Source organism: Phasianus colchicus, chromosome 1, assembly GCF_987193195.1.
Source record: "Phasianus colchicus chromosome 1, bPhaCol1.hap1.1, whole genome shotgun sequence".
In the NCBI taxonomy this organism is placed as follows: domain Eukaryota; kingdom Metazoa; phylum Chordata; class Aves; order Galliformes; family Phasianidae; genus Phasianus; species Phasianus colchicus.
Window position 1 is genome coordinate 133,629,303 of NC_143436.1, and position 25,262 is coordinate 133,654,564.

Below are 25,262 nucleotides of genomic sequence, written 5' to 3' on the forward strand. Positions count from 1 at the left end.
CCAGCAAATGCATATTAACCTGAAGTTATAAAACACCACAGTTGCCTTGTAGAACATTACTTCACAGCCTGCTTTAATTCCAAAACACAGGTGGGCAACTTGGACATTCTTGATGGAAATCATCAGGAAAAGGCAACTCTGACTCACAACTAGTAAACGAAATCACAGAATGGCCAGGGTTGGAAGGGACCTCAAGGATCACGCATCTCCAAGCCCTCTGCCACATGCAAGGCCACCAACCTCCACATTTAATACTAGACCAGAAATACCGATGTATCTCAACTTCAGAGAACCTTTTTCACTGTCAGGCTCTCTTTAATTTGAAGAGGCTGAGGTCAAACATAATAGCTCGCATAAAAGCAAGCTACTGCACGTATCCAAAAGCACAGACAACCTCCCGTCTGCCAGGAGTTACTATATGTATGAATGAACTAGAGCTCTCACATTCTGTTCTTAATCTCCATATAATAAGAGAGTAGAAGAAGATGCTAGACATTAGCATCTCACACTGCATAAAATAAAATACATAAAACAATTTAAAGAGCACTGAAAATTAAAAAAACAAAGTGGAACAAAGTCAAAATTGCAAAGAAAATTTCAGTCTTCACATTGAGTGACCTGAATATTGAAGCCGAGGATTTGACTTCAGCCCACAGAACTAGATATAATATGTCAACCAGAGGAACAAAATCAAAATAAAACCACTGAGCTGAAACCAGTGCTCATACACACCCTAGCTAAACAGGATGAAGGGCAGAACACTTGTCAACACACTAACAAGATACCATTAGCTTGCCAGTGCACTAAACTGACAAAATATTTAAATACATATATACATATATATATATACATATAATGCTCCAATTTAGAACTTCCCTAGTAGTGAGAGCCTAAAAGATTCCCATTTTTGTAGCAACCTCCTGAAATGTATTTATCAATGTGTTTATTAATTTCTATGTGCATTAACATCAAATGCTATTAATCTACATACGTTTACTTTCAGTTTTCTTTGAACACTTTGGAAAAGTTAACACTTTTCCATCTTTAAGTACTGATGCTTTCACCTGTGCTAAGCTAACTTCAACTCTTTACTCTCTTTGTATTTTGCTTATGGAGTGGATGTCTCTATTTTCTTTCCCATACGCTGAGACTCAGAGAACTGAGTCTAAATTTCCAGAATTGTTTCAGGCACTCAGAAGTCTGTCTTACTGTCTCTTATTAAAAACAAGAATCATTGGCATTCCCATTTTTGTAAAATACAACATGCAACTCTATGCATCTTCTGTTTTGTTAAGCCATTACAAAGAGAGCATAGATCAGGACACTACAAGCTTATCAGTAAATAGCAGCATTATGAAAGGAAATAATACAAGAAAAATCTTAAAAATTCAAAATTCACAGCCACTGCCAATGCATTTTTTGTTTTGAAGAAAACAGACACATCTCACTTGATGCTCAACACAAATATTCTAGGAATCTATTTATGAATGTAGGCCTTTGTCTTCTGTAAATAACAGGAATCAAATCTTTTTCTCTGTGCTTCCCCGTGTCTCTGTTTAGCAATTTGATATACCTTTGTATATTCCATTTTCACAGAAAGAAAGAGAGAGAGGAAGGCAGAGAGGAACTGTTTCCTTCCACATTTGCACGAACTGTACACCAGCACCAGGGAACGTGCCAGTTATTAATTCTGCACAACATGAATTTCTATGAAAGTAACAGTCAGTCAGCAAGGTTTGGGCTCTCCACAAATACTGTCACCTCTGCAAGAGTTATTATCCACCAAATCCATCCTGTCTTTTTGATCTCCGGATGCAAATAGGGTAAAAGAAATCTAATCTAACCCACTCTGTCACTTTCCCAGAACCCTTATTAGGAAATGTTATTTTCACTGTTACTGGAAACATGCATTAACTGTGCATTACTTTCCATGCTTTTCTCGTATAAAATATAAAAGAAAGATTAATAACTTCTTTTTCATTTCTCACGTTCAGTTTTCTTTTCTATCCTTTAGGTCACTTACCCATTCCTTTGCAAAAGCCTTTCTCCATCCGTACTTTCATGTCAGACACCATTGTGTCAGACCGCCTCTCTGCTGCCATCTGTCACACAGCAACAACATGTAATGGGATATTGGTGGGAAGGTTCAACCTTTACTGCCATCCCACCAACATCTGCCTCTGACATCATGAGCCAACATCAGAACATAGGAGGCATGACTTTCATAGCAGGCCTCATACAGACACACACACTCACGCACACTTCTCCAGAAACGCTCCAGTTAGTTTTCTTAAACACTGGCATTTACTAACACTTGAGATGCACTTGGGTGTGGACAACCTCACAAGATTCTGGATGCAATTATGACATATCAGATACTTAAGACCCTCGGGAAATCAAATTAAATAATTTAGGATATCACATTAGACACCTAACATTCAGGCAACTGCATTAAGCCTCTTAATATTTCTGACCGAGAACAGTAAACCCAGAAGCACTGCCAAATACACAAATCTGGAGCATTAGTGCCATTAAGGAGGAAGCAGCATGTCCTTGGCTCAGGCAGCTCTTTTCTTCTGTCTTTGATCCATGCTTTCTTTTCTTTTCAGATGAAGCACTTGCCTCATCATTTCAGGCATAGTTCCATGCTCGGAGCAACCGGCATCAGTGGCTGGGAGCCTGCCTGCCAAGTCCCTGCTGTCAGTGTATCCATTTGAGGATGTTCTACTCATTAGTACAGAAGCTTATATAAACACAGAAACCAAGTCCTCAATTCCTTTTTTTTTTTTCTTTCCCACCCTCCCACATTGAAAACATTAGCCCAATTGAAATGCACCAAAGCACTAAAATTTTAATACATTTATGAGACTTCCAAATATTTCCTACCAACTGATATCAGAATTAAAGCTGAATAAAATGGTAATATGTTACATTTTAATAACCTATTCTATAACTGAACGTTTAGAATACAGATTATTTATAAACTGTACGCTGTGCAGCTGTGTGCATGTGTTATGTCAGCTAGAAGTGCACAGGAAAGGCAGGATGTATTGCACCATGCTGAAAGGGAGCTTGCTTCTACAATGAACAGCTTTAAAAACTGCACTGCTTTTTCACTATAACGAAGTGGGCTTAATAGCAGGATAGCAGCCATCACTTTTTAACTAGGTAATGTTCAGCACTGTCACAATAATTTCAAAGCAAAAAATTCATATGTTTGGTTATCAGCTACCAGACAATACACAATACAATAAGTTTCAAGTTTAAACAATCAAATACATCATTCCCATTGATGCAAGATATATATGTTATGAGAAGCTACCACATAGGTAGGCTTAATGCATAGAACATACTCACAAGGTGAACATTACGTGTACCTTCCCTGAGATCCCAGGGTCAACAGCAGAGAAAATTGGATGGTTATTCTCAAATATTGCACCTCAAGTGGTTATGCCAACATCAGAATACAAAGTAGTATCAAATGTAATCTACAAGCAGATTTGTCCAAGTATTAAGATTCTAGCTTAAAGATGAAATGCCAGACAGCAAGGTCCACCTCATAAAACCACTTTATTAACCATCAATGGCACGTTTTGAGGGCTACCCAATAACTTGTTAAAAACAAGGACACAGCTATGAGGCACCTGGAGTTAAAAGCAGAGGAGTATAAAAACAAAAGAGATCTACACACAAAACCCAAGAAAACACAAGTTCTGCTAATCCTTTTGAAGGCTGCTAAGCACTCATATAGAAAGGATGATCTAAACAAAATGTCCATAGGTTACATAGTTCCAAGGGCTTTCTTGGTGTTGGTGTTTTCAAAGAACAAGTTCCAGTGTCCAAAGCTCTTCACAATGAGCTCCTTGGGCTCAATACTCATCACTAACCTCTCTAAGGAAACAGGGTAACTGGCAAAGAAAAGTAATATTTATAGTTATTTATAGTAACCAGAATTAATGCTAGTGTTCAACGTAAATTCAAATAGTAGTAATGTGAATATCATAATGTAACTTAAATACGACTGTCAGCTTTAACAACTAAGTGAGCCTGCAACAACAGTATATAATGAAATAGCAAAGTGAATTTTCATAATTATCTAATGACCTAAAGGAAACGAAATTCAGTATTTCTTGTCTTTACAATGTAGGCTGTTTTGAGCATTCAGAAAGTAGTCCATCCATTTGAAAAATATAAGCCTCCTGCAGTGGTGAACAATTTGTTCCTTAGTAAGAAAGTCAGTGGATCTACTTTCAGTCTCAAGGATGTGTTATTGTAACAGCAGTATGCATCTTTGTGTTACTGCAAAAATAAGAATGAGAATTTAGCTTACTATCAAGGGACTTCAGTGTTTTGGCTGGAAATCTCACTTGGAAATGACTGAAAAGATTCAGTATAAGAGCTGCTACTAAAATGAATGTTAGACAGTTTCAATTTATACACTCCTCTTCTTCTTCAGGTGTGGTTTAGAACAATCAATGTCTGACTTTCAGCATTCAGCAGGGATAAGCCATCTAGGTTTAACACAAAACAGCCACAAATGCTCTTTTCTGCTCCACTACATGAGTTGAGATCTCACTTGAGATTACAAAGAAATCCTTGCCTCTGTTATCTCTGACAATATTCTCAGGTCTCAAAAATGAAGTATTTAAAGGCTTGATGAGAGCTAATTACAGAACTGCTACACTCAACACAAAATTTCAATTCAGTTCTGCAAAACAGGTTTGGCATGGAAAAATAAACTCTAGGAACAAGTTACTACTTTGTCAGTGCTGTAACAGACTTGCCATTCATTCTGCCAGTTGTGGTCAATATTTCCATTAAGAAGCTTGTTTATCATGGATTTATTACTGGAGTTATTAAGCAGTTACACCTCAAACCACCTGGCAGACAACGATTCATGCAAATTCAAAGAGCTATTCTACTACTTTAAAACACAAACAGCATCTGCTGTGTCCCTTCACAAACACAAGATAGCTTTCAAAAGCACATCTTCTACTCTTGATTGCTGTGGATCTATCTTCCCAGCAGGCAAGTTTTCCTGATGTGCAGTCCACTTTCCCTTTTTATGTCTTTCAACCCACTCGTCACAGATTTACATTTGGCTGCCTCAAAAAAGCATCACTGAAATATCAGGAAGCACAATTTCTTTGCCCAACCTTCATCTACAAAAATCTGCTACTGAGGAATTTAAGTAGGCAAACAAAACCAAGTCCTCAACAATTTGAAATGACAGTGTCTGTAGCCCTGATCAGCTACTGACTGCAGGAAGGCAAAATACTGTATTTTTTACGACCCTGTGGCAAAGAAACACAAATGAATAACTACCAAAATGGCCTAAAATGGTAGTTCAAATGATACTAAATCTAGTTTTTTAAGTCTGAAAATATAAAATCATTCTAAGTTGTGAACTTCCTTTGAGGAAGCAACTGGATTCAAGACACTTCATCTAAACTAAAATTACTTTCATCAGTAAGTAAAAATAGTAAAATAAATAAAATAGTCATATAATCCTCTACTGCTAAGACTGTTTCTAATAGTCTTAGCCCTATTTACAAATGTTAAGAGCACAATAATGAAAACTGTTTTCCCATCTTTTGCAGAGATCATCAGCGTTTACTTTTACCCCAATTCCTTCACCATTAAGGTAATTCACACCAAATGCATATTTTCTTCACACCTGAGCTTGCTGATTTTTGAACCACAGGGATGGCCTACTACACTTGCTAGCAACAATTTACAAAATCATAGAATGGTTTGGAAAGGACCTTTAAGACCATCTAGTTTCAACCCCCCTGCTATAGGCAGGAACACCTCCCTCTAGATCAGGTTGCTCAAAGCCCCATCCAGCCTGGCCTTGAATGCTTCCAGGGAGGGGGCACCCACAGTCTTGCTGGGCAACCTGTTCAATGTCTCACCATCCTCATAGTAAAGAATTCCTTCCCAATATCTAGTGTAAATCTACTCTCTTCCAGTTTAAAACTTGTCCTGCTGCTAACGGAATTGTCATTACATACTTGACTCACCCTAATGAGACAACAACGTTCCACCCAAGATCAACATTTACTTGCTACAGTTACCCTATTTATAAAATAGATGCATATAATTCTTAATAAAAAATAAATAATTCAGAAAATAAAAACAAATTCGACAACGATCACTTTATAACCTTGAAGAAGAAGATTTGATCAAAAAGGAATCAATGAATTCATTCATTTCATTTGGAAAATGTGTCATTTTTATACTATTGGCATAGGATGAAAAAAAATGTGCTTTTAATCCAAGAAGGTATGGCAGTCAAACCCCTCAACACATACATCTTAGAAAGCTATCCAGGAAAATCTTTTAAAGCACACCGATCAACTGAAAGAGTAATTTGACATCTTGCACAACAAACTTGAGTTTCATAGGTCAGACCAGCTTGAAACAACACAGAACAAGGAAACTACTGATCCTCACTTAGTCTTTGATTACGTAGCAATGTGCAGAAGTTGACTAACTGGATTCAGTTCAGGACTGCAAAAAGAGCTCCTTCACAAGAAAAGCATCCAGACAAATCATCCAAAGAAACTTTGCTCTACCTTACTAGAGGTGCTGACCTCAAAAAAGCATATAAGGTATGTGAAGAAAAGTGAAAGGAATCCACTAAAGTAGCAATGCTTGGACACTGAATAAGCAATTTAATTTTTAAGTCTTAGATTACTATGTTGGTAGGACAGTAAATAACAAAGCAGCAAAAAAGTCTCAGCAAAAGTAAAGGAAGACTAAAAACTCTAGTAGATAAAGTCACCTCTAGCTCTCTAACAAATCACAGATACTTTCATTTCAAGGCTATTTTTAAAATTAATTACATAGGTCAAGTTTGACTTTTAACTCTTTTTCAAGCCCTAAGGCCAAATCTAAAAAAAAAATAATAACCTTTAAAGTTCCCAAACTTCAGGTAAAAGGACACCATATGCTCCAGCAAGACTTCAGGTCTGGACAATCAATGGACTGAGGCTGAAGCTGCAGGGCACAACATACTGTACCACACACCGTGCTGCACAGTTGAAATTGTAATTAGAAGCAGACCAACCAAGCACAAATAGAACCAAATTGGCTTCTCTGGATTCCCTTATGAGCTGCCATAGAAGCACTGGTCTTGAATTGCATTTATCAAAAAGGCTCCAGGTAAAATTAAAAGAAGAAATAAAGAGGAAAATAACATTTAAAGCAATAAAGGCATGGAAGGAAAAGTTGCTCATGACCAGTTTCACCTAAACTGCAAATAAACCAGGATGATTTCACTTTAGTTCATTACAACAGCCCCCAGTTCTATTATCAAGCATTCTTGGCAAGCATACAGCCTTAGATATGAGACCAAAACCAAATAACTACTAACCTTTCTACATTGACAGGCTTGTCAAATTTAAATAGAATATAATCCCCAGCAACCGGTGTGACAGCCCAGAAAAAGTCTTCTCCTACATAGGTTTTTTCTAATGTATGCCCCTGGTACACTTTTAAAGATGTGGAAACCTCTGCAGGTGGATTCACGTGGATTTTATGCAGTAGCGGTTTCAGGAAGTCTTTATCCTAATTGAAAGAAAGACAAACATCATGCTGTTTTATTATGTTTTTCTCAAGTGGTTACACTTAAAATGAACTCCTAGAGAAAAAAAATTGAAAAAATAAATACATCACTCATTTCCAGATATTTCAGATCTTGTATTAGGTAATAAGAGGAGCATGCCATTAAAGCAATAAATAAAGAAAAAGTAATAAATAGAGAAATAAAAAATTGAAAACATATTCCCACTAGCAAATATTCATAAAAATAAGCTGAGATTGGTATTTCTTATACCTGATAGCAACCAGTTTATACCAGGTTTCATTCCAATTGGAATAACACATAATTAAAAATTACTAAACAAGAACACTCTTTTTTTCCTCAAAGGCTAAAAAAAAATAATTCATGAGATCAACTTATTCTGGAAAGGAAGGAGAAGCATAGCTACTAACTGTGAGTTTCTGAATCTTTCCTGCCAGGGAGGAGTGGAGGCCAACATGCTGGAAGAGAGAAGGCCTGAAGCGTATCCGTAGGTTTGACTTCTGCCGATCACAATGTTTCTAAAGCAAGAGGAGAAGGGATAAAAACCCACATTGTTAAATTCAACAAAAAGTTGCTGAGATTTTACTGAAAGTATGTCATGTTACATGAATCAAAAAGACTCACAAAAACCCAGACCTATTTATCCAGTTTATTCTAGAAAACTAGCAACACTGCTGTGCAAATATAATACTAGTCAGTAAAGAAGAAAGTTACATCTATTTTTGTACAGAACCTGTTTCTTCAGTCTTTCAGCAAGAAACCTACTTGAGGAATAAAGGACCAAAAATCTAAATTTAATCACCATTTGGAATCTTCTCTATGACTGCTATCCAAGTAGTAGTATTCTACAGAGCCAATGTGGGGGTTACAGAAATGAATTCATTTCAGGACTGTTACATATAAAAACTAATCGGACATTTTTCTTTCACCAACTACTGCATCCACCTCCAGAATCCAAAACAACAATTATAATGCCTCTGAAAAATGTGATTCTGAAGATTTACTTGAGATTAAAATCTTAGTAGGAAAACAGATTCGTTCAGGACACACAGTAACCACAATAAACTGTATGCTAGCCTTTAATTCACCAGAAACAGCACATTCACTAACGTTAAAACATTTTAGAAGCTTCACAATAAGAAGAAACTCACAGCATCTTTTTCAGGGTTACACACTTTCACCCAGAGGATATGGTCCAGAAGCCAGTCAATTGGTTTCTCCTTATAAAACATAAATATGAACTCTACAATAAGAGTGATATCTGGAGACTGGAACATTTTACCTGCAATGACATTAAGAATAACTGGAATTACGTTATAATAAAGACAGCATTGTATCTTGAAATCACTGATATAATAAGCAAGTTTGTGCCATGATAAGGTATGTTAGTGATGAACAATTTGAAATCTCGATGTTATTAAAAGCTCCATACTTCTCACAGAATGCTTTGGGTTGGAAAGGACTTCAAAGGCCAACTAGTTCCAATCCCCTGCCATGAGCAGGGACACCTCTCACTACATCAAAGTGCCCAGAGTCCCATCCCACAAAGCCTTGAGCACTTCCAAGATAGGGGCATCCACAGCTTTTCTCAGCAACTTTTTTCAGTACCTCACCACTCTTATAGTAAAGAATTTCCTCCTAATATCCAATCCAAATCTGCCCTCTTTTAGTTTAAAGCCATTACTCCTCATCCTGTTACTATAATTCCTGATAAAGAGCCCCTCTCCAGCTTTCCTGTAGGCCCTCTTTAGGTACTGGAAGCTCACCATAAAGTCTCCCTGGAGCTTTCTTTTCTCCTGGCTAAAAAATACCAACTATCTCAGCCTATATTCATAGAAGAAGTGTTACAGCCCTCTGAACATCTTTATAGTTCTCCTCAGGACTCAATCCAACATTTCCATTTCCATCTTGTGTGGGGGGCCCAAGAGTTGGAGGAAGTATTCCCAGTGGGGTCTCAGTGGGCCCGTCACCTCCCTTTCCCTGCTGGCCACTCTTCCTTTGATGCCACCCAGGATACAGTCAGCCTTCTGGACTCTAAGCGCACATTGCCAAACCATGTTGAGTTTCTCAATGCTCAGCACTCCCAAGACCTTCTCTCGATACATTCTCTACCCAACCCGCATTTGTGTTTACAACTGCCCTGATGCAGCTGCAGGACCTTGCATGCAGCCTTGTTGAACTTTATGGGGTTTTCACAGGTCCACCTCTCAAACCAGTCAAGGTCATTCTGGATGGCGTCCCTATCCTCCAGCATGTCAGCTGTACCGTGCACCTTGGAGTCATCAGCATACCTGAAGGTGCACTCAATCCCACTGTCCATATAATGAACAAAGATATTAAAGAGTGACAATCCCACTACAAACCCCTGGTGAACACCATTCCTCACTGTTCCGCACCTGGACGTTGAGCTGTTGACCACAATTCTGAGTTCTACTACTCATCCAATTCTTTATCCATCCATCAAATCCATGTCTCCCCAGTTTAAAGACAAGGATGTTGCATGGGACAGAGCTTTGCTTTATCTGGGTAGATGATGTCAGTTGCTCTTCCCTGACCTACCAATGCTGTAATAATGTTGCAGAAGGACACCAAATTTGGCAGGCACAACTTGAACTTACTGAACCCATGTTGGTTGTCACCAAACGTTTTGTTTTCTATGTCTTTTGGCATAGTTTCCAGGATGATCTGCTCCACAGTCTTGCTGGACACAGAGATGAAATAACTGGCCTGTAGTACCTTAGATCTTCCTTTTTTTGCTTTTTAAAACTGAGGAGGTTGTGTTTCCTTTTTCCACTCACTGGGATCTTCATAAGACTGTTATGACTTCTCAAATATGATGGGTAGCAGCTTCAAAACTCCATCTGTCAGCTCCCTCAGGACTACTGGATGCATCTCATCAGATCCCATGAACTTGTGAACATTCAGGTTGCTCAGAGGTCTCGAACCCGATCTTCTCCTGAAGTGGGAGGTTCTTCATTCTCCCAGTCCCTGCCTTTGCCTATGTGACATAGGCTGTGTGGCTAGAGCACTTGTCAGTGAAAACTGATGCAAAAAGTTCCCCATATCCCATGTAAACAGGTTTCCCATATCCTTCCAGGGAGGGCATGTTTCTTTTTCCCTGTCTTCCTTTCATAACTGACATATCTATAAAAAGTCTTCCGTGTTGCCCTTGACATCCCTGGCCAGATATAATTTTATCAGAGCTTTAACTTCCCTAACCTGATCTCTGGCTGCTTGAACAATTTCTCTGCATTCCTCCGAGGTGGCATGCCCTTGCTTTCAGCTATGCAAAACTAAATAAAACAGAAAAACTAATCAAACAAGAACTTGTAATATAACTGAATACCATTAAAACATTCCACGTGTGCTACAAAAATTTCCTTAAGAACAGACAATTTCAATCTGCAAAAACAGAGGAAGAAAAATTATGGGTATGTGCTTACTATTCCCTATGCTGTCACATAACAGCAACCAGAGTTTTTCCAGAATGTACAAGCCACTGGCAAACTCATACCAAGTGCAATTCCAACTAGACATAATTAAAGCAGTCAGTATGTAGAAAGTAGTAGAAAGCCGAAATCCCTCACGTGACAAAGAACTGCAGAATTTTGCTACATACTGATGTGACCTTGGGGCTTTCAAGATAGCATGCTCCTTGGTAAAGCACAGATAGACTTCTTGGTGGCATGGTTACTACAGAATCCTTGTATTCTGCAAAATATGAGTTCTAAAATAAGGCCTAGAAAAAAAAGAGAAACTGTGTTTTTGTAGAGTGTATTATATCAGCAACTTTCTGCGTGGCAGTGGAAGGGGTCTGAAGAGAAAAGTGGCCAAAACATTTGACTTTGTCGTTGCACTGAATGCAGCACCTAAGTAAGGCATCTCCTATGAAGATACTGCTACTAGGCACAATAAGTTACTGGACAGCCCAAACATGAAGAAAGACTCCAACAACAAGCAATTCTACTACCAGGGACTGAGTGACAACTTCAAGCTTCCAAAGCCAGATCTAGAAGTGAGGACACATTCAGAAAGCATAATCAGGTTTGAAGATGAAGTATGGAAGACACAAGAAAAGATGACGTTACACAATGATGAACCACATTGGGGAATGCTGGCAGATGTGCTTCAGTTCTGTAGATGGTGCTTAGATGGGGAAGTGCTGACATATGCATGGGCTCTTGGGGCATTAATAGATTAAAGTGCAATAGAGGGTCTTCTCCAATGCAAGTTGTTAGTGTGCCCATACTTGGAAGCACAATAACACACAAGCATGTGAAATTTTCTCTTCATTTGTAATACACAAGGCCTTCATAAGTTTTTTCAATCAAGTCCACAAGTACTAGGGGTCCCAGTATTTTTTCCTTCTGCATTTCAAAGGAACAGCTGAAGTAAATACTAAGAACAGGTACCTCTGAGGTAGCAAACCCACTCTCTACACATTAGAAAAGGGAATTTGGTTCTCTCCTACAAGAACAAAAAACTCTCCAGAAAGGCCATTAAGGAGCTGCATAGGCTATTCTTGAAGACAAACAAATGAGGAACAACCCTTTGTATGCAACTTAAACTATCAGCAGTGGAGTGCTCCACTTGACCATGTGGCTGAATGGAAATGAAGAACCGCAAGCAGTCTGCATTACTCTGTTCCTTAAGGTGGATGTTCACTTTTACATAAACAGAAGACAGGATATGGCTGAAGTATCACCCTGAGCCAATGCTATACTTAAGACTAGATAAATTTTTGCCTTAAGTGATGATATTTCCACTGTGAATATGTATACGGACCATCACTCAGATTCAGTTACTTTTTCTTTGAGGCTCACCTAGGTCTGTAATTCATGGAGGATTATCACAAGGTGGTACAACAAATCAACCAATACATAAAAACAAGGAGCTGGGAGTTCAAATCTTTTTAATAGGGATGGAGAATTTCTCTGCTGAAATGGGACTGAGCTTGGCATGTTTTACACTATCTGGGTACAGATACAGAATTCCAAGTTACTACCCTACATATTAAGTAACCAGGATATGTTTTAAGTGAGAACATCTAAATTGTGGCATTTTTAATGTGTGCTCCAGCGCTGTCAATTATCGTACTCATACATCTGGAGAGTTGCTCTAACAACATTTAGATCCTGACCTGCAAAATTCTTCATTCTCTCTAACAGGGATTAGACACACAGGAAGTCACCTAAAGAGCTCCATCATTTCCAGAAAACATGTCAAATGCATAGGAACTCTCATTCCATTCCTGCATGACTTGTGTGAAACTGGCAAAGAGAACAGCCAATGACATAACACTTCTCTTGGAATTTGAAATCAGTTTGGAGGAGTCTGAATGTGATTACATCATGATGTAGTACAATATGGAAGTGGTATCTGACATAAGAAGTCCCAGTTGTTTCATCTGTTGAAATGACGTTATGGTCATAAAGGAGACAATTCACAGAGCTGGGTGGAGAATTAAGCATGCTAAGCCATAGTAACAGACCCAACACAGCCAAATCAGAAAGCTGTCCCATGCACAAACTTTGAATTTTTATTTTCGTAAATTACTTGTTGTACCAGAGGAAGTTTAGGTTAGATGTGAGGAAGAACTTTTTCTCTCAGAGAGTGCTCAGGCACTGGAATGGCTGCCCAGGGAGGTGGTGGAGTCACCATCCCTGGCAGCGTTCAAGAGATGCCTGGATGAGGAGCTATGAGATATGGTTTAGTTTGTGGTAGCAATGGTAATGAGAAGACAATTGGACTAGATGATCTTACAGGTCGTTTCCAACCTTGTGATTCCATGATTCTAAATTAGAACTTTCTTGTTTGTTTTTTTTTTTGTTTTTTTTTTTTTTAACGTCTTTAGTCTTTATTAGTATATTGTTGCTATTTACATACTTACATTGTTGTCATATTGTTTAACATTATTTATAGAAGCATTTAAAAACAGATAGGAAACAATCAAATTATTTGTACAATATTGTATAAAATGTTCATGTGGAATAACAGCACTTTCAGCTTGTCACACTTCCAACTAAATAGGCTCCTAATTTTCCTGGTGATTCATCTCTGCCTACTGCTTTTGATAATAGTGCAGGAAAAGAGAAAAATACAAGAAACCTTAATCAAAGATCAGCTTAAAAATGTAAGGGCTCATGAAGCATTTACGGGACTGAAAACATCATTTCTGGATGATGCTGGTTGAAACAGTCTGTCAGTCACGCCTGCTTCCAGAGAAAGATGGCCTTTCCACAATGTGTACTGTAAATATACACATGCAACCTAGAAAACACCCCCACATTATTGTTCCTAGTGCTGTGGGGGCTGACTGAAGAGACAGTTTATCCTCTTCCAGGGTTATAGTATATGTACTCAATTTGCCCTGGAATCTTTTTCTTCTTCTACTCAAGGACAAAGCAATAGAACTGCACTGCACATATATCACTTTGATCAGCTCATCTTCTAAAGAAGACAATGATTGTAGTCTTCAGTTGTCATCCGTGGTGAAAAGACACTCACAGACTGTGCCACTTGAAACCCCAACAATTAAATAACCAGAAAAAAAAGACTGAAGAGTAGGCATATACTCTTTTAATCTAAGTTATCCTAATTTCATCTAGAATAGAACCAGGATATGAACAAGCAGATTATTTACTTCCACGTGGCAAATCTGTGCCCAAAGATGCCTTCTTCTAGGCCTGCATTTGCATGCTATTGTTCAACTATGCATTCCTGACCCCTGACTCAGTGAAGAATCCAGGTACAAGTGTCTTCAAACCCCACTGGCCACTCACTATTATACTCCTGAGCACTGTGGAAGAGTTCAACAGCACAGGAAAAGCCTTCTCCCCGAGTTCACAATGAGCACTGGAGCCAAAACTAACAAGCAGAATCCGGCTCCTCAAGCCTGAGACACCTACCTGGAGTAATACTGCCTCTCACTAAGGGCAGGTACACACATACTGCTTTCTGAAGTGCTGTCACCACGGCACAGCTCTCCCCCAGCTCTCTGCCTTTCAGTACAACACAACACCTTCTCTATCTGCCATTTCTGTCACCTGCAAAGCACTTCTGGCCTCAGAACACCCTTCCTACACCAGCGCAAAACCAGACTTGCTTTACCACAGGCTTTCCCTGCAGAGGTCTTGAAAGCTCCAGAACTCCAACTGTACATAGCTTCTCTTTGGCATGGTAAGCAGTCCAAGACAATCCCTGCTTCACACATCCAACATTTCAGCCCCTCTAAATCCAAATGAGCCAAGCCCTTGCCTAGCTTTTCTTTTGTGAGGGCGACAGCACCAGCCTGGATTCTCCAGGACACACACAAAAACCCAAGAACAAACAGAAACATTTGCTCAAGCCCGCACAACTACAGATGATGAGCCATGAAGCCATTCAGGTGGCATCCAAATCTAGCCTGCAGATTGCCCATTTGCTGTCCCCAGTACGCAGCCAGAAATCATCAAGCTGGAGATCTAACCAAAAATTGGAAGAATTAGAACTGCAGAAGACAACCTAGAGCCTGATTTCAGACTGCTCCATTAGAGTTAGTGACAGCTGACACTATAGCTACAGGTCAAGGTATTGTAAATCCTCTGGAAAACACTTCAGCTTACAAGTAGTTGGAAAACAAATTGATATTTCTCATAAAAATCTGGCAGGACTTTACCATGTTATGCTAAGGACTGCAGTGCAGAGCTGAATTTGAAAGAGCAGAAGAGGCACCTCCTTCCATAGAGCTTCTAGGGAAAGAGCATACATCTCACCCATTATTTATTAGATACTTGACAGCACTTAGGGCTATGCTTTCAGTATCAAAAAAATAAAAATAAATCAAAGAAAGCAACTTCTCCTCAATGGTGGAGGTGACAGAATTTTATAATCCTGCTGTCAGCCTAAACAGCTGCATTTCCCACTTCTTCATGTACTACTTGCGTAAATTAGATTTTCAGTTCAGAAACACTATAACAGAAACATTTTTTTCTAGAAGAACTTGTAAGCTGATCAAGGCTTCTAGTAGACTGCAATGAATCAGCTACACTAAATCACTAATTGTGAAATCACTAGCAGTTCTGTACTCTATTTTTAGGTGTCTAAAACAAAAATCATCCCAAATTACAACCAACTACTTTTGTCCTTCTCTTTAGCTGTCTGCTTTACCAAATTATCAAGATTCATAAGGAGGTAGCACAGACAAGGAAAATCTACATTGTTTGCATATTCGTATGCAGTATATGGCTATTGTGGATCCAAGGGGTTTTAAAGCCAGAAGTATTAGTCACCTTCATGAACACCAACTTTTTTCTCAAAACTTAGAAGTGGGATAAGTAGCAAAACTGGGAGGAAAGAATGTTATTTTGTTGGTTTAAAAAAAACAAAAAAAAACAACACTAAGATATGTAGTCATAGCTAAATGCATTCAAAATTTTAATCATTTAATCAACAGGATGAAGACAAACATGGTAGAAGAACCAGAACAGGGATACCCAGCAGCAGAAACAACTAATTTTAGCTATTTTCAGAGCCCACACAGCAAATAGACGGTATACAGACACAGGAAAAAGAAAAATAACACATCTTTTTTTTTTTTAATTATTATACAACTTTGCACGTGACTTATCCATATTTCTGTATTAAGTAGTATTTACCAGTTCCTCTATAGCAAACACTAAGAATATAGGGATGAGGAAGGAATGAGAATACGTAAGTGTTCTGAAATATATTTTCATGGGACTGGCAGCACATACCCTAAACTGTCGGGCTTATATGCATTTTGACATCACAGTATTACAAAAATGCAACTTTGCTCTCTACTATTCCATCCACACTGCACTGGAAAGCAAGGTAAATTGTCTCAGTGTTGCTCTCTACTATTCCATCCACACTGTACCTTGGAAGAGCAAGGTAAACCTATATAGCCTATGAACTTCACACAGACTTTACATTCAAAGTGCAGTTAGACCTGGATCTAAAACTCAAACCCCATCTAAAGCCATAATTAGAGTTTAGCTGCTTAAAAGTAGAAACAAAGTTTAATCAGAAGCTATTATCCACGCAAACTCTCCAGCCACAGAACCACAGAGCTGACAGTTGCAAGTTGCTCCTTCTCCCAACAAAAGAGCAAGCTTACTTCTGGCAAAACCTCCAGTAAGTTATTTGAATGCTTATTTCTCCACAACAAGCAGCTCCATCTCCTGTTTTTCCCTCTTTGGTTTGCCCAAGGCAATCAAGCAGACTGGTTATGTGGGTAGCAGACAGGAGATGAGAGGACTTAGATGAGAAGACTTCCCTCTGTCCATTTTCTTTCCAGCCCTCTGCTGCAGGTTAGACCAGCAAGCAAATGCACAAAGCAATTTTGTACCCTAACAGTATCTTAGGAAATGACTGCTAGTTTCCATTCAACTCTGTCAGTCTCTGAATCCCTGAAAATCAGGAAACTATTGCCTCAGCAACATTCCTGATGCTGAGCTGTAAACAGCATAGTACAGGAAACTTCACAGCCTGACTTAATTTTTAATTTTTCCTTGCATATCTCCAGCTTTGTGCTTGTAATTTCATCATGATACATCACTGCAATAAGGAAATACCCTTTCTGTGTGCAAAATTCCTTTAAAACTTCTCTTTCCTTGGTGTTTTTTTTTTCCTGGTAAGTCCAGTATTTCTCAATAAGAACATATTAGCGTAAGACAGAAAAAATATCTAACTATACAATGATTTCAGCAGCCTCCGCCAGGAATCCAAGATGCTGCATTAACTTCCCTCACTTTCGTTTACTGTCATTGAGAGACAGCTTCTAAATAATCCTATGAAGGAGCACATTGTCATAACTTCTCCTGGATGGATTAGAAAGGCAAAGATAGAACAAGCTTTGCAATCAAGACAAAATGATGTCTGATGATTCTTGGAAATTTTTCCATAAACACCATTTCGCCTGTTTCAGGCAGTGTTCATTCTTGGGCTTTTTCCCCTTGAACTTCACAGTCTAATTATATTTGTATTTTAACTGCAGTTAAAATCAAAATAAGTAATTCCTTGCAGTTCAAGTGTTCTTATAAATAAAATAATTTCTGGTTATAAAAATGCTCTTACTTCCAACCATTTGAATTTGACTGGAAAAGTAGATAAACTAACAAACGCAAACACGAGTTAAACCACAGAATTCTTTAAGAAGCCAAAGAATTTCTAATTCTTGGTCTATTTCCAGTACAAAGATAACTTTGAAGTCAGATCACTATTCATCACACCATCTAAGGATGAATGTGTTCTTTCAAACTACTAAAATGAACATTTTCTTACCAATGAAACCCAGCTGAGAAAATTCCAGAATCATCCAATCTTCAGAAGCGAGCTGAAGCGCAAAGTTCTTTATTGTGCTGAAGTAATTCTGCTTGACAACAATGTCATCTTCAAGCTAGAAAAAGGGAGCAATGATATCAACATTCATAAAAAACAGAAAAGCCATAGAAGAAAATACTGCTAGGAAACAGTGATTTGTAATACATTGCTAACACATACCCATATATTTTTAATGCAAGGATTGCTATAAAGCCTCAGCTCTACAGACAAGAATAAATATTTTAGGGTTCATAGTGGAATGGTGGAGAACTAATCCAGATTCCTTCTGTAATAAAATGCCATGAGTACATTTCAACATAATGCAGATGTTAAGTAGGTAGTAATAAGTTCATACCACTTTTCTAGCCTCTATCTTCAGAAAAGAACCATTCGCAAAATAATTTTAGATCAAGTGACATCATAAGGACATTATATGGAGAACAAATAGAATTTCTGTCTTATTTCTATGATGGTGTGATTATTTACTCACTCCCTCGCTAGCACTGAAAGTCCTTCACAAGAAGCTAAGAGATGCTATCTACAGAGGCAGGATTTGCTTTCCCATTTCCTCACTTCAGCTGTCAAACAGAAGAACAGGTGCATGTCCAGCCTCGCCCACACAGCACAACTTCCAAGATGCTGTGCTGCAATCCCTTTATTTCACATTAAGTGCAGGCTGCTGCATAAAGGATACTGCTGCTCCTGTTCTAACTCCTAGAGCATTCACTCTCACCTCCTTGTGCTGGCACTAACATTTGTGTGACTTGCCTAGCTTCAAGCAGGCTGCCAATACATCAGTGCCTGCACAGCTTCCAGGAGTACTGAGTCTCCAACAGCTCTTAAAGAGCAATCAGCACAGCTCACTTTGGAAAAACTGCATGAGTGGAGTGTTATACCCAAAGGATACAGTCCCAAAATCTAAATGAAAATCCTAAGCACAGCTAGTCACTAGATCTGCAACACTCGTAGGCAAGACTTCTACCTACTTTGAAGCAGGGAGACAAAGAGGAACAATTTTGAGCTAAATTAAACTTAAGATTAATTCATTATCTGTGTTTCTGAAAACCTCTGAAGAAAACTGCAGCTATATACAACAGACTCTGGAGATCAAAGTGACACCGCACATGCTTTCAAGAGGAAGAAAAATAGATTTTAGTTTAACTTCTACTCGAGACTATGTTGGTGTCTTTTGCCTCAACTGCAAGTCATTTGGGGGAAAAAAGAAAAAACAGCAGTTAAGCTGCCTGCATTCTCTCTCTTTTTATGCTAAGCATCTTAAGATAAAAATCAATCATATGCAGTAAGTTGCTTTCTACTTCAAAGAGTGTCATCCACAAAATACTTCCTCAGATACAATAACCCACATGCTTATTGGCCCCTAACAATGGAATCACGTTAACTCTGCTCTGTGTAGGTCCTTCTGCTGTGAGCACTGGCATGATTTTTGGAGATCCATTTAAAACAAAGAACAGAAACTTACCTGGATGTAATAAACTCCCTTTTTCTGGGCGTACATCATAAGAAAACAGTAATCCAAGTTTTGTTTTGTTCTCCATCTGAAAATCAATTACAAACTTAAGTATTATGGAAAAAGTTATTTCAGTACACATTGGCAATGCAAAGTAGATCTCACTATGAAGAATGACACACACTGGTGAAATATTAGGAAAACTGCTTTTGGCATCGTTCCCTCAGGAAATCTGTCTGGGAAAAAAAAAGCAATAAAGCCTTCTTGTTATGCTTTAATACAGACAAAAACTGTTTTATGTTGCCTCTGGTTCTGTGAATGCTATCTTACATTTCACTAAAACACATGTCCATTTTAAATAATAATTCAGTAGCAACTGCCGGGTTTTACAACATATTTCAGGAAGAAAAACAGTAAGCAACAAGAGCAAAAATAGCATCTCCATTTTCCTCCCAGAATTTAACACTGAAAGAGTTCACTGAAGCTTAGCATTAAACTCAGATCACGCACAGAACAGCATGCAGATACAAGGGCACCGAGAAGGACTCAGTGCTCTTTTAGCATCCCCACACTTTTGAGAATTACAGTAAGAAAACATTTAAAGAATCTACTTCCCACTTGATGATTTATAAACAAGGAAAGTGTGGATGTGGGAGGAGAAGAAAAAAGATCTGAAGGAATAAACTCACCTCACTCTCTCTTTTGAGTCTCCAAACGTTTCTTTCAAGTTTGTCAAATCAGGATAGTAAGTTGCAGGAGGGGCTATTACTTCCACCAACCCAGAATTGATCTCTGTAGAAAATCTGTCAGGAAAAACATCACAGACTCATACAAGCTGTTTTGAGCTCTGGTTGTAACAACACTCATTCAAACAAGGGATGTAAAGTAAGACAGTGTATACTGTTTTGCCTAACACTTTCCTTAGAATAGTGTAGCCACTTGATTAATAATCAGAATACTAATTAGCTTCTAAACACTTGATTTTTTATTCCCTCACTAGAACCTAGTGATTTTCTTCTACAGCTCTCTTTGAACATATGGAATACAAGGCAATAACACAGAAGTAAGACATTCCCATTAATGTTAAGCCAATTAAAGTCACTTATAGTCCACAAAATCAATTTAAATTCCATTTGTTTCAGATTTAACTGACTGAATAATCACCCCTTAATTTATCGTTCAATACTTCTTTTTATTCAAACGTAGAAATCCCCTCCCTAACCAAAAATGTACGATCTCATATTACCATAACACTTCTTAGTATTTATCACAACGTTACTTAGGAAAAACAACAAGCAAAGTCACCAATAAGCAAATAAGTTTCTCATTAAAACTGCAACTTACTCTTTTTCCAGGCTTGCAACAACATTGTTAACATAATCAAGATCGGTCTGGGAAAAAAAAAAAAAAGAAAGAACAATAAATAAAACACTTAACAGCTTTGCTGCTACACTTTATTAACACAACCATTTGAGGTAGCTGTACTTGACAATAAATTTCAGTGTGCAAGACATTTGAGTATTACAATTCCATGAGTGATGTGTTCCTATGTCCTACATCTAACAGGAGAAGATTTTTTTCTTTTTAAGTACATAAGATGGAATGCCGTGCCTTATCTCTGCTTTTAACAGATAGTTCTAACAGAACACTTGGGTTTTTTTCAGTTCATGCTCTTAATGACAAAATGATCACACGAGTGTTTGCACGGGAAGAATTCTGTGGTACTGTTACACAATAATAAACCATACAAAACATTACCCAAGGGAAGCCTTCTGGGGAACAGGGGATTAAACACACATCTATTTCATAAATACATCTCCTAAACTTTTACCAATTTTAAGAAGAAAATTTGCAATCTATAAATCAACAAAGATTCTGGTAGCTTATGAGGATTCTGCTGAACAGCTGCCTTTCAAATGCTGGAAACAAAGGAATACTTCATACTTTCTGATCAGTTTGTAATGCAGATTATCATTAAAGGATTATACACAGAAAGAATAAATCCCTCCCAAGTATTTCTATAGAACCACTAAACTTGTTTGATAAAGATTCCTACGCTCTGATCTTCCAAAATTAGAAGGTGATTTTCCAGTTGTTATTTCATTTGTGTTTTGTTTTTTGTTGTTTTTTTTTTCTTTTTTAAATCCAACATACTGCCTGCCAGTGATGCATAGTTTTGGAAAAAGGACAACAATGTTGTTTCTTTTTTTTTTTCTTTTTCTTTTTTTCCCCAAAAGCCAGTTGCAAGTACTACATAAAAGAGTTGAAACCATTTGTCATACTTTCCTTCATAAATACTTCCTTTGTAAGCACTATTCCTAGTCTTTTACAGGACAGAAGTTCTAACAAGCAGCCAAGATTTCTGCAAACTAAAACTCATCTTGCAACAAGTTCCACTCAAGCAGACTGAGGGCTGGATGGAGCTTTATATATTGTTAAGAACTTAACAAGAACACATGGATCGTGTGTGCATTGTTTATCACAGGAACGTAGTCTAAGATATCTTTTTTTTTTACTGTGTTTTTTAATAGCTGCAAATCCTTACACAGAGATACTTCAATAATCATTATATTTTATTGAAACACTTCATGTGTTTTTCTTTCCTTTTAAATATTAAAAATATTGAAGTATTTGTTTATTCAACAGAGGAAAGAGATACAATTTGGATTTCAAACTCTGATTATTTAGTCTTATATTAACAAGTCAAATATTTGTTAAACAGTCCATAATGTAACTGCACAGGAAAAGCTTTTTTTTTTTTTTTTTTTTTAAAATGAGCATCAAAACCACAGTTCATTTCTATACAGTATTCCAGATATTAAAATAAATGCCAAGTTACATCTTAACTGGAAGCAGATGCTTAGCCAAAAGCCTGCACATCAGTATAACTCTTCTCAAAACAAATAGTTTTTGTCCTGTTTTGTCCTAATACAGGATGGACCACAGCCAGCAAAGAAAGTAAATAAGGAATAAGAGTTTTTCCCTTACTTCCACCTATTTTTCTGTGTTTCCCTCACGCACAAGGTTGGTAATTCCCAGTCATAACAGCAATCAAAATAGCTTCACATTTAAGAGAAGTAGCCTGTAGACTTCCAAGCACGTACTGTAATCTGTGCTACTTTCAAACAAAGTCAAAATGGGCTGGTCTAGCTACATTGAACATAAGATAAGGCAAACACTACTGCTCTTTCAGTAGGTAACTCACCTTCTGAATCAACACTTCACTGACACATCAGAATAGTGCAAAAGGAAATACCACTTTTAGAATGAAAAAAGATTGAGATGGAAAGAGTTGATAACATTTTTCACAAGCAAAGCATTACATGCTGAGGCACTGGCACAGGCTGCCCAGAGAGGCTGTGGATGCCCCATCCCTGGAGGTGTTCAAGGCCAGGTTGGATGGGGCCCTGGGCAGCCTGGTCTAGTATTAGATATGGAGGTTGGCAGTCTTGCATGTGGCAGGGGAGTTGGAGCTTCATGATCCTTGAGGTCCTTTCCAACACAAGCCATTCTAGGATTCCATGAAATGCATTAAAAATATGCTATATCCTGTGATTATTTCAATACAAGTAATTGCATTTTACCAGCATCACTTGAGACTAAGAACCACAACTTCAACACCAAAGCCTTCCTCTCAGAATAAGAAAGCTGCACACCATCTTTTCACATATGAACTTCCAGAGGCAATTAGCTCCTCTCATTACCAAGCCCAACACTCAGTGGGATCTTTGCCAACGTCCTTCAGCTGAAGTCATGTCCCAGGAAGGTGGCACTTGTAAGTTATTTCACACAATCTCATCAATAAATACGAGAACATGCAATGAATTTGACCAAGCTGTCACAGGAAGAGTTAGCTATGCAGAAGACTCTGCAGTGCAGTAATGGAAAGAAATCAGAAATAGTCAGATAATTGCTTGAACCTAAGGGTATTTCGACTTTACCAATAAATTTGGCCAGTAAATCAAGAGTGACGTATAAACCTATTATTGACCAAGTTCTGTTCCCTATTTTTGAGAAAGAAGGTTTTTACTGTCTCGTTAGAATAAGACCTGAAGTCCTCTTTGTCAACCTGCAGGACACGAGAACGCTGCAAATAAGTATGAACTATGTATTATATAAGGAACAATATCCTTGTTTTCTCAGAGTACCTTAATGAGGACAAGATAAATCCAGATTAACCAAAAGGAAATCATCCATGAAAGAAAGTGTAACTGTTCTTCAGGTTCCCAAAGATCATCTGATAAATATCAGCTTGCCTTTGGAAGAGCTATGAAGAACGTAAATTCTGGCTCACGATATCAGTGCCATTTTCATCTACTGAAGGGAAATGCCACTGGTGATCCCAATCACAGCTGCACAATCTGTAAGATGACAGCAATGAATGCTTATGCCTACTAAATCAGAAGGCATTACCATTCATTAGTATAACTGTTCAAGTTGAAAATTAAATAATTCTTAGCAGTTTGGAACTTCAGAAAAGGAAGTAGAAATTAACATTTAAAGAACTGTTCTTCTTAAAAATTAAATGTCAAACAGCAAAAGGCCATAGCCTAAGAGTTAATACTGCCAGTGAATCATGAAGCCTCAAAAACAAATTTGTCTTGTTAGGTAGATTTCTAGGGACTAATGAAAGGCATAAACAGGATCTGTTGTTTCAGTATAAGCAATTGAAATCTTTCCTGTCCCTTCTTTCTAGTCACATGAAATTATTGATCCCAGTGGAAGCAGGAATAGATGGAGTGAGACACTCTCCTTTTTTCATTTGTACTAGATGAACACCAAAAATTCATTCAGGTCAGTATCTTGCTTCCAGCAGCAACAGCCATGAATAAATACATAGAAAAGAGTACAAACAGGACAAGAAAACACAGTACTCCCCCTTCCAGTGACCAGCCACACTATCTGCTTTCAATTCAAGTTACTTCCTGAGATAGATGTGAGCGTGTGTGTGTGTGTGTGTGTGTGTGTGTGTGTGTGTGTGTACTTCTCAGTAAACTCCTTTTTCCATCTACCACACCAGTATCTCCTTGAACCTAAAATTTCAGCAGGAAGACTTTGCTTATGAAATCTATGGCATTTCATCAGTGTCTGAACATGGCAGCATCTAAGGTTCAGTCCATACATCAACTATTTTGATGACAGACACAAAAACACAGTGAACAGCAATGAACAAAAGTCCAATCTCTTTAATTGATTTGACGAGTGTGCATGCACGTAGCAAATTAGTAGAATATATTACCTAGCAGACAAAACAAGAGGTTAGAATGCCTGTTTATCATCAGATGGCTTAGGTTGGAAAGGTACCTTTAAGATCATCCAGTTCCAACCCCCCACTGAAGGCAGGGTTAGCATCCACCAGATCAGGTTGCCCAGGACTCCATCCAACTGACTAACAGCTAGCCAACTTGTCAGAGAGATTTTTAGTTTTAACAGCATGAAAGTGCTACTTCTTAAATCCTACCTACCTCATACCTTCAAGAATATAGAAGGTGAACTGCTTCTTAAAATGTTAGGAAAACCATGGCAATTTAGAACAAAGGTCCATCTGGATCAAAACCTCATGTGCTACCTTAACCAGCAGCAGCTATTTAGAAAAAATAAGTAGTTCAAGAAGTAAGTACAGAACAAACTTTTCTACCTCCCAGTTTTAAGTACTCAGCATTAGACTCAATAGCTCCTTCTGGATCTGCTCTCCGTGAATTTGCTCAGCTCCTTTCAGAACCCATTTACTCACTTGTATTTCATGACATTCATTAGCAGCAAGGCTCACAGTCTAGCTATGCACTCACTTAAAATATTGTCCTGATTTTAGATTTTGCCTCTTAATTTCATATATAGAGGCACCCCCCCCCCTCCCAAGCTGTAATTTTCAAGATGCACATT

At 38.1% G+C, this 25,262-nt stretch overlaps 1 protein-coding gene across 1 annotated transcript in view; it reads right to left on the reverse strand.

The window, feature by feature from the left end:
- Window positions 1-25,262, reverse strand: part of MGAT4A (alpha-1,3-mannosyl-glycoprotein 4-beta-N-acetylglucosaminyltransferase A) — a 77,967-nt gene that overhangs the window by 11,245 nt on the left and 41,460 nt on the right. Inside the window, exons 6-12 of the mRNA XM_031605236.2 lie at window positions 20,724-20,770; window positions 20,069-20,182; window positions 19,392-19,467; window positions 17,873-17,987; window positions 8,740-8,870; window positions 7,999-8,106; window positions 7,379-7,572 (exon numbers count right to left, since the gene is read on the reverse strand). Coding sequence (XP_031461096.2) covers window positions 7,379-7,572; window positions 7,999-8,106; window positions 8,740-8,870; window positions 17,873-17,987; window positions 19,392-19,467; window positions 20,069-20,182; window positions 20,724-20,770 — 785 coding nt within the window. The remainder of the gene's footprint in view (window positions 1-7,378; window positions 7,573-7,998; window positions 8,107-8,739; window positions 8,871-17,872; window positions 17,988-19,391; window positions 19,468-20,068; window positions 20,183-20,723; window positions 20,771-25,262) is intronic.